The 18,257-nt window shown below is 56.3% G+C and overlaps 1 protein-coding gene across 4 annotated transcripts in view; it reads right to left on the reverse strand.

Moving 5' to 3' along the window:
* The window catches only part of sncb (synuclein, beta), a 99,305-nt gene that overhangs the window by 40,436 nt on the left and 40,612 nt on the right, over positions 1 to 18,257 (reverse strand). For all 4 annotated transcript variants that reach the window (XM_072512204.1, XM_072512206.1, XM_072512203.1 and 1 more), the window contains exon 5: positions 1,420 to 1,518. In XM_072512204.1, coding sequence (XP_072368305.1) covers positions 1,420 to 1,518 — 99 coding nt within the window. The remainder of the gene's footprint in view (positions 1 to 1,419; positions 1,519 to 18,257) is intronic.

Below are 18,257 nucleotides of genomic sequence, written 5' to 3' on the forward strand. Positions count from 1 at the left end.
CCACCAGATCTTCAGCCACCAGTCCCTAACCAAGAGTACTGAGGGATCTGGATATAAAGCTGCGTGGGGTGGTGCGGGAGAATTCACCAGTGTTAGTCAAGTAGGCTCTGGTGGGGGTAGGGATGGGTGGGGGCGGGAATAGTGGTAGGGTGGGGTTGAGGTCCGCCATTTGTAAGACCAGGGGGGGAACAAGCGGGGCCACAGAGTGCTGGGAATGGGGACAATGGGTGCCCTCCATTGGACACAGGTTGCTTGAACAATAGGGGCCTCACCACCAGCCACAACAGGGCTACCAGGCTTCACCTGGCAACCTTGCCATGTGGCATGGTCCCTTCAACCACTGGTAAAATCAAGCCATTAATTGGAGATTTAGGGACCTTAATTGGCCCAAGGGCGAGCAGGCCATCTGGCACCTCCCCCACCACTGGTAAAATACCAGTGGAGGCAAACACACCATGGGCATGGTGCTCCCTGTCATGATTCCATTGTACATTCCCTTATAATTTAATTCCCTTGGCCTAGCCAGACTGCCCCATAAGGTGTAAAATTACAGTCCATATGTTACCAATTATAAAGTAAAAGTAAGTGGAGTCGCCATAGTCCCAGATCACCATTCGCTTCTTTCCCCTTTGGTGGAGAGCCTTGTTAAATCAGGTTAATCACCTCGGTGGTGATTTAACCTGAGGATCACCACACCTCAGGTGAAGGGCAAGATTGAGAAGACAGGTCCTTCATGAATAACCTCAGCTGGTGCAGGAATTGAACCCATGCTGTTGGAGTCGCTCTGCATCACAAACTATCTGTCCGGCTAACTAAGCTAACCCGGCTCCAATTATACTGCTTCCAGAGTTAGTGATGATCGATTAGAAATAATTGATCGCATGTTAACACCAAACACATGGTTACATTTTTAGTATTTTAGGATAAAATAGAGATAGTTTTATGGTATCAATATAACGGTCTTATATTTTAATATGATTGTATAATTACAAAGCTGTTTGAATGCCTTCAATGATTCATACTTTCATTCATTTGAATAACAATACATTATTTATATTATAATTATATTTTTGTGTATAGAATACAGAACTAGTTTTGGAGATTATTTCCCCATTATTTCCAGTATGAAGCATATTTATTAAATCTATTGTCACTTCATCACTTTTGCTCAATTATCAGTTATTAGAGCTACCAATAGTGTGTATAAACCTCCACAAAATACCTATAGTTTATTCCATCATTTATTATGGGCTGTGACTGAAGATATACCAGAAAGCTGAAATTGGTATTGCAGTTTCAAATTGGACCATGTTTAAAATGAAAAGCTGCCCTTGGGTTTCAATGCTGATGGTTCCACTAGGGCAACTTCACAAACATATTTACATGAGTCACCGATAATGAAGTCTGTGACTATCTTACCTGTGGAGCTTCTTCGTAAGTTTCAGGTTCAACGTCGCCTTCTGATTCCATTGTACTTTCCCCTATGATTTCAACAGCTTCTTCCCCAACCTCTTCAGGCTATCAATAGAGAAGAAAATAAATGTATACTCACAAATCTACACAGTTGATATCAGTTGAAGATATAATTACAGTCATTGGGGTGAATTCAAAGCTACCTACCTGGATCATAGAGGGTGGGCAGGCAGTAAAAGTGGCAATGGGACACCTACACTGATCTCACTTATTGTAACTAGCTCTTCTGAGCATCTAGAAAGGAACCTGCTGGAAGCTATCAGCGAGCCTCTATAAATATACAATTGAGTCTTCACCAGTGGCATGGGGGCCTAACTATTATTTTAACAGAGACCAGCCAAGAACATTATTTTATGATTTTTTTCCCCCAGGACAAGGAAGCAGAAAGAGGAGTTCACTGAGGAGAGGCTTAAACAGTTAATCTGTTCTTTTGTGCATTTTTTAAACTTTCCAAGTAGGGCCTAAAGGAGTAGGAATGGTCCTCTAAGCCCCACAAGGTAAGTTTAGATCTCCTCTGCCCTAGCTTACCTGCTCTCCTCTCCCCCGCCCCCTCCCACTCCACGGACGACCTGAAGCAATCACCCCTTTGGGTCACCAGCCAGCTTTCGGTTCTCACTGATATGACACATTGGACTGACTGAGCCTATGCAAATAAAGCTTAGATGTGCATATCTCTCGCTGCCAAGTTTAAAATGGTTTCCCATTCCACCTCAGCTCCCACCTATCCTGCTTCCTTTGTGATTTTAAATCAAGGCTACAGTGACTTCCAAATATTTACCAAAGGGAAAACTAATTTTGCAAGGTATTTTTCCATATTCCCTAGTATTTTTCATGGGCTAAAGTTGAAGTTGAATTGAGCCAATGTTCTTCTACAAATGTAGCTCTGGATTGGGAGGCCAGGTTTAAAACAGCATTGCGTGCGTTTACATCTTAATTCTTGTTTCATAGTAAGTTTGAAGTAGTCACCTTCCAGGTCACATATAATCCAAATTTTGAAGGATATCCTGTTCCTTCATCACCACTTGGTCAAAATCCTGAAACTCCCTATCTAATAGCACTGTGGGATCCCAGCACCACATGGGTTGTACAGTTCAAGGAAGTGGCTCACTCACAAAACGGCGCCAATCAGACAGGCATCGCGCCGCCCCAAAGGTTCGGAATGCTCCGCATCTTTGGGGGCCGAGCCCCAACATTGAGGGGCTAGGCCGACGCCGGAGGGATTTCCGCCCCGCCAGCTGGCGGAAACGGCCTTTGTTGCCCCGCCAGCTGGCGGGGAAATGACATCTCGGGGCGGCGCATGTGCGGGAGCGTCAGCGGCCGCTGACAGTTTCCCACGCATGCGCAGTGGAGGGAGTCTCTTCCGCCTCCGCCATGGTGGAGACCGTGGCGGAGGCGGAAGGGAAAGAGTGCCCCCACGGCACAGGCCTGCCCACGGATCGGTGGGCCCCGATCGCGGGCCAGGCCACCGTGGGGGCACCCCCCCGGGGCCAAATCACCCCACGCCCCCCCCCAGGACCCCGGAGCCCGCCCACGCCGCCTTGTCCCGCCGTTCAAAAGGTGGTTTAATCCACGCCGGCGCGACAGGCAGTTTATCGGCGGGACTTCGGCCCATTCGGGCCGGAGAATCGAGCGGGGGGGCCCGCCAACCGGCGCGGCCCGATTCCCGCCCCCACCAAATATCCGGTGCCGGAGACTTCGGCAACCGGCGGGGGCGGGATTCACGGCGGCCAACGGCCATTCTCCAACCCGCTGGGGGGTCGGAGAATGACGCCCAAGGTTTAATTTGATTTTCCAGGAGTACCTCATAAATATCCACATGCAGGACTTTGAAATAAATTATTTTGACGTGATTATTTACCATGAGCTAGCTAAATTTAAAAACAATTGGAATAAAAAGGTATTAGTAAATGGCTAAAATCTCTATTTGGGGAGCTGTTATGAAAGAAATTCTGCAGGATTTGTTTTGGATCCACTGTGGTTCCTCATTCCGGTAGCAAGCAGGTTATTCATTTTGTGTTAAACTATTGAATTTTATTAGTTTTGCAATTCTAATCCTGGAATTATAAAAATGGAAGTTTGAACTGTTTGATCACACTGCAGTTTAATGTTGAAATAAATGCTATATATTCACGATTTGGGGATTTTCACAGTAACTTCATTGCGGTGTTAATGTAAGCCTACTTGTGAAAATAATAAAGATTATATTATTATATTATATTATTATAACCTTAATAAGCATAGATCAATGTTTTTCAGAGTTCCTGTTAATTATATGAACCAAGATGCTGCTTTAATCTTCTCCAAACTGTGACCTCATATATGGGGCGGGATTCTCCAATCCCGCGGCAGAGTATCCACGCCGTCGTAAACGCCGTCGTGTTTTAAGACAGCGTGAACGGGTCGCTCCCACGACTAATTCTGGTCCCTACAGGGGGCCGGCATGGCGCTGGAGCGGTTTGCGCTGCTCCAGCTGCAGTTCCCGGCGCGAACTGAGCGCCGCGGGATCCGCGCATGTGCAGTTGCGCCGGCGCCAACGAGGACATATGTAGTGGCACCGGCGCCAACGCGCGCATGCACAGTGCCTCCTTCAACGCGCCGACCCCGACGTAACATGGCCCAGGACTACAGGGGCCAGCGCGTAGGAAAGGAGGCCCCCAGCCACAGAGGCCAGCCCGGCAATTGGTGGGCCCTGATCGTGGGCCAGGCCACATCAGAGGCCCCCCCTGGGGTTGGATCCCCCCTCACCCCCAAAGGCCGCCACCCGACCCTTACACACCGAGGGCCCGCGGCCCAGAGCAGGTTAGAACGGCGCCGGTGGGACTCAACTCTTTTCTTACACCCGCTCGGCCCATCCGGGCCGGAGAATCGGCGGGCTGGCTGCGTAGAGCGGCCCGCGACCGGCGGTGCGCCAACCACGCCGGTGCCAATGGTGCCGATTCTCCGCTCTGCAGAGAATCGCATGCCGGCTTCGGGGCGGCGTGGCCCGTTCGCGGGGATTCTCCTGCCTGGCCCAGGGCTGGGAGAATCCCTCCCCCTGTTCCTAAAACAGACTCTTAAAGTAAAATTTGTTTACTCTAATTTTTACCCATTTTTAAAATAAGGTCATTATAGCACAATTATAAGGAGCAGTGCACATAATGTCCTGTGAATTGTGTAAGGAACCAGGGGTGAAATTCTCTGTTATCGGCGCAAAGTCCGCCGATCGGCGCAAAATCCGACCTGCGTCACGCCGCAAAAATCGTCGCGAAGTCTCCGGCCCGAAATGGGCTAGCAGCGACGTGACGGGATCCGTGCTTGCGCAGTGGTTCACGCCGTGCAGCGTCATTCGCGCCGCACGGCGTGACGGCTCATAAGGACGCGCTGCTCCCCCCACCCGACCGGAACACCCGACCGGATGGCCGGCCGCCGCTCAGCCCCGAGGTTCCAGTCCCACGACATTGAGGCGCTCCTGGACGCGGTGGAGCAGAGGAGGGACGCCCTGTATCCCGGGCACGGCGGCAGAGTTGCCCCACGCCACAGCCGGCGTCTGTGGAGGGAGGTGGCAGAGTCCATCACCGCTGTGGCCCTGACACCACGGACAGGCACCCAGTGCCACAAGAAGGTGAACGACCTCGTCAGAGCAGGCAGGGTGAGCCTCCCCCCCCCCCCCCCGCCCGATATCAATATTCCCCATATCCCCCCTCCCCCATTATCCCCCCTCCCCATATTCCCCCTCCCCATATCCCCCCTCCCCCATATCCCCCCTCCCCATATCCCCCCTCCCCATAACACCCCTCCCCCATATACCCCCTCCCCCATATCTCCCCGCCCCCATATCCCCACCTCCCCCATATCCCATCGCGCCGTTTCCGGAGAATTTCGCCCCAGGAGTCACACGGTGTGATTTGGTGCAAGTACTTACAAATGGGGTCCTGGCGCTATGGCATTTGAAAGGGAGAAAGGAGGTAAGTACTTTTTCATTGTCTTCGAGCTTGCTGTGGGTGTATGCCTGGAGCGCTGAGACTAGTGCGGACCAACTCGGTGGCAAGGCTGTGGACTCGGAGTGTCTCCCTTGGGGTCGGGGTGCAGTGGATGAACTTCCCATTGTAGCTGTGAAAGACTAACAACTCACCCCTTACGAGTCACTTGCAGCCTCTTGACTATTTAAACTCTGGACCGCTGCCAGTATACTTGATTTCTCTGAGGTCTCCTGATCGGCACGGTGGCATAGTGGTTAGCACTGCTGCCTCACTGCACCAAGAACCTGGGGCGATATTCTCCGGTGTCGGCGCGATGTCCGCCGACTGGCGCCCAAAACAGCGCAAATCAGTCGGGCATCGCTCCGCCCCAAAGGTGTGGAATGCTCCGCATCTTTGGGGGCCGAGCCCCAACCTTAAGGGGCTAGGCCCGCACCGGACTAATTTCCGCCCCGCCAGCTGGCGGAAAAGGCCTTTGGTGCCCTGCCAGCTGGCGCGGAAATGACATCTCCGGGCGGTGCATGTGCGGGAACGTCAGCGGCCGCTGACGGCATTCCCGCGCATGCGCAGTGGAGGGAGTCTCTTCCGCCTCCGCCATGGTGGAGACCGTGGCAAAGGCGGAAGGAAAAGAGTGCACCCACGGCACAGGCCTGCCCGCGGATCGGTGGGCCCCGATCGCGAGCCAGGCCACCGTGGGGGCACCCCCCCGGGCCAGATCGCCCCGCGCCCCCCCAGGACCCCGGAGCCTGCCGGCGCCGCCTTGGCCCGCCGGTAAGGTATGTGGTTTAATCTATGCCGGCGGGACAGGCATTTTAGCAGCGGGACTTCGGCCCATCCGGGCCGGAGAATCGCGGGGGGGGGAGCCCGCCAACCGGCGCGGCGCGATTCCCGCCCCCGCCGAATATCTGGTGCCGGAGAATTCGGCAACCGGCGGGGGCGGGATTCACGCCAGCCCCTGGCGATTCTCCGACCCGGCGGGGGTTCGGAGAATCTCGCCCAGGTATTCGATTCGAAACTCGTGTGGAGTTTGCACATTCTCCCCGTGTGTGCGTGGGTTGCCTCCAGGTGATTTACTTTCCTCCCTCAGTCCAAAGATGCGCAAGTTAGGTGAATTGGCTATGTTACATTGCCCCTTAGTGTCCAAAGATTAGGTTAGGTGGGGTTGCGGGATAGGACGGAAGGGGAGGGGGGGGGGGGGGGGGGGGGTTGAGCGTGGGTAGGGTAATATTTCAGAGGGTCAGCACAGACTCGATGGACTGAATGGCCTCCTTCTGCACTGTGTGATTCTATGATTTTACATCCATCTACCTCGCCCATCTGGAAACCCTCTTGTATCAGCAGTATAATGGAGGGTGCACTCCAGGGCAGAGGGTGAGTGTCGGTGATCGGTGTCGGTGCCGGGTGTGGGTGTGGGGGGGGGGGGGGGGGGGGGGTGTTGGGTTGGGGAGGGGATTGGGGGTGCCATGGATGGGAGTGCCGGGGACGGATGTGTCGGGGATGGGGGTTCCGGGGATGGAGGGTGCCGGGGATGGGGGTGCCGTGTCTCTGGAGTGCCGGGGATGAGGGTGCGTGGCTCGGGAGTGCTGGGGATGGGGGTGCCGGGGATGGAGGTGCCGGGGATGGGAGTGCTGGGGATGGGAATGCCGGGTATGGGGGTGCCGTGGCTCTGGAGTGCCGGGGATGAGTGTGCCGGGGATGGAGATGCCGTGGATGGGAGTGCCGTGGCTCTGGAGTGCCGGGGATGGGGGTGGGGGTGCCGTGGCTCTGGAGTGCCGGGGATGAGGGTGCGTGGCTCGGGAATGCTGGGGATGGGGGTGCCGGGGATGGAGGTGCCGGGGATGGGGTGCCATGGCTCGGGAGTGCTGGGGATGGGAATGCCGGGTATGGGGGTGCGGTGGCTCTGGAGTGCCGGGGATGAGGGTGCCGGGGATGGAGATGCCGTGGATGGGAGTGCCGTGGCTCTGGAGTGCCGGGGATGAGGGTGCGTGGCTCGGGAGTGTTGGGGATTGGGGTGCCGGGGATGGAGATGCTGGGGATGGGAGTGCCGGGGATGGGAGTGCCGTGGCTCTGGAGTGCCGGGGATGGGGGTGCCGTGGCTCGGGAGTGCTGGGGATGTGGGTGCCGGGGATGGAGATGCTGGGGATGGAGGTGCCGGGGATGGGGTGCCGTGGCTCGGGAGTGCCGGGGATGGGAATGCCGGGTATGGGGGAGTGCCGGGGATGAGGGTGCGTGGCTCGGGAGTGCTGGGGATGGGGGTGCCGGGGATGGAGATGCCGGGGATGGGAGTGCCGGGGATGGGAGTGCCGTGGCTCTGGAGTGCCGGGGATGGGGGTGCCGGGGATGGAGGTGCTGGGGATGGGGGTGCCGGGGATGGGAGTGCCGGGGATGGGAGTGCCGGGGATGGGAGTGCCGGGGATGGGAGTGCCGGGGATGGGAGTGCCGGGGCTCTGGATTGCCGGGGATGGAGGTGTCAGGGATGGGGGTTCCGGGGATGGGAGTGCCGGGGATGGGAGTGCCGTGGCTCTGGAGTGCCAGGGATGGGGGCTCCGTGGCTCGGGATTGATGGGTGTGCCGGGGATGGAGGTGCTGGGGATGGGGGTGCAGGGTATGGGGTGCCTTGGCTCGGGAGTGCCGAGGTTGGGAGTGCCGGGGATGGGGATGGAGGTGATGGGGTGCCGTTGCTCGGGAGTGCCGGGGTTGGATGTGCTGGTCATGGGGGTGCCGGGGATTGGAGGTGCCGGGGATGGGGGGGGGGGTTGCTTGGCCAGGTGCCAGCTGGCAACAGTGGCGACCATGCAGCCCATGGCACCTGGCTGTGGAGGGGGGTATGGGCAATGATGACATGTCGTCTACCCCGACCCCCCACCCCCTGCAGACCGTTATGTTTGGGCATCACCCAGTGATGTTGGCCTCCGTGGCGGGAGCCGCCCTTCTACATGTTGCCATATGGGAGCTGGAGCAGGAATGCCAGGGTGGCGGCAGAGGCTTGCACAGAGGAACATACCGCAGAGGGGCAGAGGGCAGCCGCCCAGGCTGGAGGGCCGCTCGCCCGACAGGACGAGGAGGAAGAGGAGGAGGAGGAGGAAGAGGTGGTGGTGGTGCCACGGCGACGGAGGCGCCCGATGAGGCCCCATGTGTACCAGCGCCGCTCGTCGTACCTGGGCCCCACGACCCGGGCATGCAGGAGGCGACTCAGGATGAGCCGGGAAACTGTCGCCCATATCTGCCATCTCATGGCACACCTGGCGCCACTTGGCACTAGGGGAGGACACCCTCTCCCCATGGCCTTCAAAGTCACGATGGCCCTGAACTTCTACGCGACGGGATCATTCCAGTCGCCGAGTGGAGACCTGTCCGGCATTTCCCAGGCATCGGTGCACCAATGTATCCGTGCAGTGACGGATGCCCTGTATGACATCGCGGACCAGTATATTCAGTTCCCTGTGGACCGCACCCACCAGGATGCCCGGACAGCGGGCTTCACTGCCATGGCCAGGATACCCATGGTCCAGGGGGCGATCGATGGGATGCACGTCGCTATGCGGCCACCAGCGGATAACCGGGCTGTGTTCACGAACAGGAAGATGACCTACTCCATGAACGTGCAGGTGGTCTGTGACCACCGAATGAAGATCCTGCACGTCTGCGCCCGGTACCCGGGCAGTGTGCATGACTCCTTCATATTGGCACAATCATTCATCCCCGCCACTGCTGAGGGGCTGGTTGCTGGGTGACAAGGGTTACCCATTGCGGTCGTGGCTGATGACGCCTATACGGAGGCCGCAGACCGACATGGAGAACCGCTACAATGACGCCCATGCAGCGACCAGGGGTGTGGTCCAGAGGTGCTTTGGGCTGCTGAAGATGCGCTTCAGGTGCCTGGACCGCTCTGGAGGGGCCCTCCAGTACCCGTCGGAGAGGGTCGGCCGCATCGTTGTGGTCTGCTGCGTCCTGCACAATATAGCCCAGCAGAGGGGAGATGTGCTGCAGGCAGAGGAGGGGGAAGGGGAGCATCACGACAAAGGGCAGGCCTCCCAGATGAGGAGGATGGGGGCAATGTACAGGACAGATGGGCTGGACATGGACGGGAGGCTGCCCACCGTTACCGGCTGGGCCAGCGGGCACGGGACGGGTTGATAGCCGCACAGTCCACAGACTAAGGGGTTGTGGGAATCGCCGAGTATGGGTACGGACAGCACAGTATGGCACCAGCCCACCACCCTCCCCCGCCCACCACCAACCACCCTCACCCCGCCCACCATCAACCACCCTCACCCTGCCCACCACCAACCACCCTCCCCTCGCCCACCACCAACCACCCTCACCCCGCCCACCACCAACCAACCTCACCCCGCCCACCACCAACCACCCTCACCCCGCCCACCACTAACCACCCTCACCCCGCCCACCACCAACCACCCTCCCCTCGCCCACCACCAACCACCCTCACCCCGCCCACCACTAACCACCCTCACCCCGCCCACCACCAACCACCCTCACCCTGCCCACCACCAACCACCCTCACCCCACCCACCACCAACCACCCTCACCCTGCCCACCACCAACCACCCTCACCCCGCCCACCAACCACCCTCACCCCGCCCACCACCAACCACCCTCACCCTGCCCACCACCAACCACCCTCACCCCGCCCACCAACCACCCTCACCCCACCCACCACCAACCACCCTCACCCCGCCCACCACCAACCACCCTCACCCCGCCCACCACCAACCACCCTCACCCCACCCACCACCGCATCACCCGCATGCACACCACCGCTCCATTGCACATCCACCTGCGGCAGAACAGCCAGGGCTCTCACAGTCGCCAGTAGAAGTGGGTCTTTTGCATGGCATGGTGGATGTTGACAACCTGCTGCGCAATGAGCTCTGGGCTCTACATCGTTAGACAATGTCTGACTCAGGGCCACAGTACCACCCTCCACCTGGACCGTCTCTGCATGTGGCCTTGACATTGCAGCGCACGGAGCCGTCATCTGCCCGGGGGCGGGATGGCGAGGATGACCTGGGGAAGGGGGGGGCACACTCACCTGAGCTCGATGTTCTATCACCCCTCACACACACTGGCACAGACCCCACCCCCCACCCCCGCACGCATTGGACAGAGCACAGAGGCAGCTTCTGTAGGTGTGAAAGTGATTTTAATGACAAACAGTTCATACACGTGCCCTAGCCCCTATAACTAATCTGTGCCCTGCACCCGTGCCAGTTTACTCAGTGTCTACTTTTCTGGCCTTAAAGGCCCTATGACTACATCTAGGTCGTTCCCCAGAGGGTACAGCAGAACTGGAGGTGGACTCCTGTTATTCCTGCCCTGTGACTAGGGACTCCTTTGGCGGCCGTTTCCTGGGGCGGCCCGGCCTGGATGGGCCAGGCTGCGGCTCAGGCGACTGGGATGGTGAGCTGCCAGCCTGTCCTGCCCGTTGCCCACCAGATGCACCTGGGACGGAAGGGGGGGGGAGTCCGAGGTGTCGCGGTGTTCCGGGACCTCCCCTACAGGGGGACCCGGAACGGGCCCCAGCACCCCCTCATCCCTCGGGGTGCCCGATGGCTCCCGGGCTTCTCTGTGGGTCGGGGGTACGAACGGATCCAGCACCCGAGGCACCCACGGCACCTGGCACTGCCAGTCCTGGAGGCCCGCCCTGGTATCAACAAGGGTCTACATGTTTGCAGCCATGGAGCTCAGGGAGTTGGTCATCCCTGCCTGTGTCCGGGCGACGCCGGCCAGCACCTGGGCAATGGCACCGATGCCCTCAGCGATGGCCTGCTGGGACTGTGCCATGGCCTGTTGAAACTGGGCCACGGTGTTGAGCGTCTCTGCGATCTGCAGCTGGCTCTGGCTCATGGCTGTCTGTGAGAGGGCAGCCATGTCCTGGGCCATGGAAGCCGCGTGCACGGAAAGCCCCAGGCCTTGCATACTGCGACCCATGTCTGACACCGTCGCACCCATTGCCTCCACCGCGGATGCCACCTGTACAGTGTCAGCCTGAGTGGCACGCATGACCGGCACCACTACCTGCTCCTGCATGCAGGTGGACTCCTCCACCTTCGTCTGCAGCTGCTGCAAGCCGGCCGTCACCTCCTTTGTCCGTGACTGCATCGGGTCTATGGGTGGGTATGGTAACTCCAGGAACCCGGAACCCGTCTGGGCGGAAGATGATTTCTGGGGCTGGGCTGCCCTCCAACTATCCGGCCCGTCAGCTGCTCCTACCTCCACCTGCTGTACCGGGACGACTGTTGGTGCGCACCAGTGTACCAGAAGCCTCAACGCTAAAGTGCCCAACCGAGGTGAGTGTCTCTGCGATGGTGGAGGGTGTAGGAGATAGCAGTGGCGTAATGTCGAGGTCCTCATCGGACCCGAAGTCTGGGGTCACCAGGTGTGGTGTTTCCTGTCCGTCCATCCCCTGTGTGTGGGTGTCCTGGGTGGTTGTGGCCTGTGTGTCAATGTCCTGGGTGGTTGTGTCCTGTGTGTCAGTGTCCTGGGTGGTTGTGTCCTGTATATGGGTGTCCTGGGTGGTTGTGTCCTGTGCGTCAGTGTCCTGGGTGGTTGTGTCCTGTATATGGGTGTCCTGGGTGGTTGAGTCCTGTGCGTCAATGTCCTGGGTGGTTGTGTCCTGTGTGTGGGTGTCCTGGGTGGTTGTGTCCTGTGTGTGGGTGTCCTGGGTGGTTGTGTCTTATGTGTCAGTGTCCTGAGTGGATGTGTCCTGTATATGGGTGTCCTGGGTGGTTGTGTCCTGTGTGTCAATGTCCTGAGTGGATGTGTCCTGTATATGGGTGCCCAGGGTGGTTGTGTCCTGTGTGTCAGTGTCCTGGGTGGTTGTGTCCTGTGTGTCAGTGTCCTGGGTGGTTGTGTCCTGTGTGTCAGTGTCCTGGGTGGTTGTGTCCTGTGTGTCAGTGTCCTGGGTGGTTGTGTCCTGTATATGGGTGTCCTGGGTGGTTGTGTCCTGTGTGTCAGTGTCCTGGGTGGTTGTGTCCTGTGTGTCAGTGTCCTGGGTGGTTGTGTCCTGTATATGGGTGTCCTGGGTGGTTGTGTCCTGTATATGGGTGTCCTGGGTGGTTGTGTCCTGTGTGTCAGTGTCCTGGGTGGTTGTGTCCTGTATATGGGTGTCCTGGGTGGTTGTGTCCTGTGTGTCAGTGTCCTGGGTGGTTGTGTCCTGTGTGTCAGTGTCCTGGGTGGTTGTGTCCTGTGTGTCAGTGTCCTGAGTGGATGTGTCCTGTATATGGGCATCCTGGGTGGTTGTGTCCTGTGTGTGGGTGTCCTGGGTGGTTGTGTCCTGTGTGTCAGTGTCCTGTGTGGTTGTGTCCTGTGTGTCAGTGTCCTGGGTGGTTGTGTCCTGTGTGTCAGTGTCCTGGGTGGTTGTGTCCTGTGTGTGGGTGTCCTGGGTGGTTGTGTCCTGTGTGTCAGTGCCCTGGGTGGTTGTGTCCTGTGTGTCAATGTCCTGGGTGGTTGTGTCCTGTGTGTCAGTGTCCTGGGTGGTTGTGTCCTGTGTGTCAGTGTCCTGGGTGGTTGTGTCCTGTGTGTCAGTGTCCTGGGTGGTTGTGTCCTGTGTGTCAGTGTCCTGGGTGGTTGTGTCCTGTGTGTCAGTGTCCTGGGTTGATGTGGCTGTGTGATGTGGGATGGGGGCCTGTTGATGTGGCTGCCCTCCTCGTCACTGGGTGTGGCCCTCCGGCATCGCCGCACTGGCACTAGATGGGGGCGCGTACGCCTGACGGTCCGGGTCTATCCCTGTCTTGTGGGCGCCCTGGCACGTCCTGGGGATGGTCGGCATCCGCAGGTGGGTCGACGTTTGGTCCTTCAATGCACAATACAACATGCACGGTTAGGCACGCAGACGGGGATGGGGGAATGGGGATGGGGGAAGGGGGTGGGGTAAGGGGGAGTGGGGGGAAGGGGGAGGAGGGATGGAGGAAGGGGGATGGGGGATGAGGGATGGGGGGAAAGGGGGCAGGTAATGGGGGGTCTTACTTGGTGCTGCGCCCCCGACCTCTGCATCCGCAACCTCCCGGTCCTCGGGTCCGCCTGCAAGGTCCAGGGCCCTCTCTTCATGAACGGCGCAATTCAGGTGGACCCCCTCTGGTCCTCTCACACTCCCTGTTGTTATGAGCGCGCTTCTCCTGTGGGGGTGTGGGTGACAGAGATAAAGGGCAACAGTGTTAGGCGGACATATACATGCAGACCACGGTTGTGTGTATGTTGGCATAGATTCAGACCCCATCCTGCCAATGCAGCCTGCATGGGTGGATGCAGCCATGTCGGTTTCAGCTAGGGCTGTGCTGCCCATCCTTGGAGGGGCGATTGGAGGGGGTGGGGGGGTACTCACCCTGACTGCCCTGACAAGGTCATTGACCTTCTTGTGGCACTGGATACCTGTCCTGGCTGTTACGGCCACGGCGTTGACGGCCTCTGCCACCTCCCTCCACAGGTGCCGGCTGAGGCGTGATGTGACCTGCGGCCGTGTCCGGGGTACAGGGCCTCCCTCCTCTGCTCCACTGCGTCCAGGAGTGCCTCAATGTCTCGCTCCTGGAACCTCGGCGCTGCGCAGCGGGCGGCCATTTTGCCGAGTCTCCGGTGGTGGCATCTTTTGTGCTGCGATGCCGCGCAGCGTCAATTACGGCGCATGCGCCTGTAACGGGTGACGCCGACACGATTTGCGTCACGCTGCTGCTAGCCCCTTCCGGGTCGGAGGTTTCCTAAAGTTCCGGTTGGCCCGACGCCAGAGTGGTTCGCGCCGTTCTTGCCGTCGGGACATCCCGCCGATTGCGGGAGAATCCCACCCTCGCTCTTTTCTCTCCCTACAGATGCTATCAGACCTGCTGAGATTTTCCAGCATTTTCTTTTTGGTTTCAGATTCCAGCATCCGCAGTAATGGGTCTCGGGAGACATCGCAATCTGGATCTCGCCCAGTGTCAGCCATTAAGCTAATTTAAATATGTCTATGCTGTATTCTCCCAAGGCCCGGAAACTAACTGCCTTGCCTAGGAGATCTCGCCATTTGCATTTTAGCACTAGTCCACATAAACGTGGACCAGGCGTAATGGCCCCTGGGGCGGGACTCCCTGCCACTGGAGGCCCCCAGGTGGTTGGCTCTGGGCATGGTGGTACCTTGGCAGTCCTGCTGCCCCTGGGCACCTTGGCACTTACAGTCTGGCACCTTGACACTGCCACCTGGGCACCCAGGCTGTGTTACCCTGGCACTCTAAGATGACTGGGTGGCACTACCATGCTGGCAGGGGGAATGCCAGAGTGGCAGGTTGGCAGTGCCACAGTGTCCTGGTTTCCAGTTCCAGGGATCGGTCCCAGGGTGCCCTGCCCTTAAAAGGGTTGCTCGAAAAACCCCTAAGAGGTAAGTAGGGGCAATGGTGGTGGTGGGGGGGGGTTGCTGGAGGCCACGGTGGGATGTCAGAGGTGGGTTAAGAGATCGGGGGTGGCATATAAAGATGGCACCCCAATCTCTTCTTGCACTGTCTGAGCTCATCAGTGCAGCTAAGGAGGTGAGTGTGGACTCGGCAGGGCGTCCCCGCAAAGGCCAAAAAAAGTGTCCCATTAGACAGCAGGGTCTTCCTCGGCACTGCAGGTGCCGAGATACACCCCAATATACCCGACCAGAACAGGACTCTTTTTTTTTTCCCCTTGTTAAATCGCGCTCAATATATTTGAGTATAAATCCCAAAAATAGTGTTTGTGGATTAAGGTTTTCCATGTTACCAACAGACATGAGGGGTGATTTTTGTATGTCAGTTCTTTTCTTCCGTTGCATCGAGCAACATATGTCAAAATTTTATTTAACATACAAATGAGAGTTCTGTTAGAACTACAAGATAAAATGGTATGCTTACGTTGATTTATTTTCTATTGGATTATTTCAACGATAGCAAAATTTTATGGCACTCTAGAAATATTTTGTATTTTAATAGAATGTTAGTATGATATAATGATGAATATTTTTTGAAGTTCTGCTCTTTATTCCTATCTCACTCTCTGAATGGTGATTGAAGCCGCTTGGTGGAACACTGTGTTGGAAAGAATTCAAGGATACTCAATTCTCAAAGGGTTAACGTGGCTTTGTTTCTATGGAATTGAGGTCGACGTGATGTAGAAACAATTTGAAGTAATTAATATGAGCAGATGTCGCTAATCATTTGAGACACTTATTTTAGTCATCCTTGTTGTCCTCAGAATGGTGAACTCAAATCTAGACAAGGCAACAGAATCAATTAGTGAATAACATTAAAGATGCAAAATCTTCTTTTTGCAACCTCTGTCTCATTAAAAACACTTTGTGTTCAGCTGAACAATTAGTGATCTGTATTTTCTGTAGAACATCCCCTATGAACCAGATGAAATTATTCCCCAGGGCACCAAGAGTGCCGAAGGCCTGAATAGTTGCTTCTATGCATTAAATTCAAGCGTGCTTTCAATATAACTTAGTGGCGTAGAAGTTTTCATTTTACATTACAGCACAGAATTTATTGATTGGCTCGGTCAAGGATTTTCAAAGTCAGGGTTCGGGTCACGGGTGGGTGTCGGGAGGATCACAAAGCGATTAGCCCCACCATTCCCGCAGTGGTCCCAATTGCTGGAGAAGCGTCCAACAGCCATTACCGGCTTTTATATCAAGAATTTATATCAAGACTGCTGCCGCCTTTTAAATGGAGGTCCAGATTAGGCTGTGTGGAGTCTTCTGGATAGAAGTAGCCGCAGAGAGCAGGTCCATGCACCCTGCATGCAGAATTGACATGAAGCACAGTCCAGGTACCTGTGTTTTTGCGCCAAAGCAGGGAGCTGAGATGCTTCGATTTTGCAGTTGCTGGCAAGCAAGGCAAGTGAACTGTGACAATCAATGGTTTTTTAAAAAGTAAGATTTGGCCAGAGACTCAAATGTGCAGTTTACCCATTGGACAGGATCTCACAACAGAATCTGCTGGAGAGAGCTGCTCAGGAGAGTACAGGCCAGGACAGAGCAGTGGTAGCGTTAGAGCTCCAGGGCCTCTGGTTAACGGCCCTGAAAAAGAAACTTGACTTGGAACAAAAATTATAAAGATGATTTCTTGAGGTATGGTTTTGTCAGTTGTAACAATGCAAATAAGGAGGCAAAGCCCAGGTGCGTTATATGCAGGGAAGCACTGGCAAATGAGAGAAGTTTCAGAATTTGAAAGAAAAGTGGTGTGTGAAAAATTTCATTTCAGGTACAGACCGCAGTCAGTTATTAACTTAGAGCTGACTCCAAATTCAAAGACTACGCTGCTGCAGCTAACCTAAGCTATCACATTAAAAACACGACAAAAGCCCTCAAGGCTGTCAATATTCTGGTGCAGCATCTCACATAAGTATCCAGTGCTGAGTAAAACATGCACTTTGTTGCTATTGCCCTTCATGACAATCGTACATGTGTAAGGTTGGACATTCCATTTTCATACAGATGAAGACGGCACAAAGGAACTGGCTGAAGTCTGCACCTGATAGGTGCATTGCCATCTGCTCCTTTGAACCGGATTCAAGTGACACCATGAGGACAAAGCAGGCTCCCCTTTCGCATTAAAAGGTACGCGCACATGGCATGTGTCACAAAGCTGGCCGGCCTGGGTCCCGAAGGTTGGCCGGTTGCCAAAAGTGGGTCCCAGGAAAGTTTGAAAAACATTGAGCTAGATAATAGACTATACAGAGAATATAACCTCTGAAACTAATGGTTGATAAGTTAAAATCATTTCCCAGACATTACAAAATTCTAGTAACTAATGCCACTCGAGCAACCAAATAAAAGATATAAAGGTTATAAAGGTGATAACATTTAAATTCAGGTGTAAGAAAACCGACATTGAGCTGGGTCATTGTCAATATGAACCAATCAGATTAGCTAGAAAGACAGAAATGAAAGCTGTTCCGAGTTAAGTTTTTATTGGATTAACATCCATTCAACCTTTTTTATTTGCCTATTTAAAATGCTTCAAGCTTTTCAGGATAAAATATTTTTATTTCTCAAAGCAGAATTATGGGGCGGGATTCTCTCATCCCGGGGCCGGGCGGGAGAATCCCCGCAACCGGCGCGAATCGCGCCACGCCGCCCCGACGCCGGCTAGCGATTCTCTGCAGAGCAGAGAATCGGCACCATCGGCGTCGGCGTGGTTGGCGCGGCGCCAGTCGGGGGCCGTTCTATGCGGCCGGCCCGCCTGGGATGGGCCAAGCGGCCGTCGGAAAAACCCGAGTCCCGCCAGCGCCATCCACACCTGCTCTCAGCCGGCGGGAACTCGGCGTGGAAGGGTCGGGGGGGGCGGTCTGTGGGGGGGGGAGGGTGGTCCAACCCGGGGGGGGGAGGGGCATCCGATGTGGCCTGGCCTGCGATCGGGGCCCACCGAACGGCGGGCCGGCCTCTCTGGCTGGCAGCCTTCTTCCGCGTCTGCCCCTGTAGTCCTGCCATGTTGCGTCGGGGCCAGCGCGTGGAAGGAACCCACTGCGCATGTGCGCGTTGGCGCAGGTGCCACTGCGCATGCGTGAATCCAGCGGCACCCATTTGACGTCGGAATCAGCATCTGGAGCGGCGTGAACCGCTCCAGTGCCGTGCTGGCCAGAATTGCTGATGATGAGGCCGTGTTGACGCCGTCGAGAAACGCGACGGCGTTTCAGACGGCGTCAACACCTAGCCTCAGGATCACAGAATCCCGCCCTTAGTATGATTCAGGATGCAGAAAAGGGCATAATTCTCTCGCCTGGGGACTAAGTCCCATGGCAGGGACATGAACGTGGAATGTTTCCTACTGCGGAGGCCAGCGGGAAAGCACACCATATTTTCTGGCCCTGACCTCATGA

The sequence above is a fragment of the Scyliorhinus torazame genome, chromosome 7 (assembly GCF_047496885.1).
Source record: "Scyliorhinus torazame isolate Kashiwa2021f chromosome 7, sScyTor2.1, whole genome shotgun sequence".
Taxonomy (NCBI): Eukaryota; Metazoa; Chordata; class Chondrichthyes; order Carcharhiniformes; family Scyliorhinidae; genus Scyliorhinus; species Scyliorhinus torazame.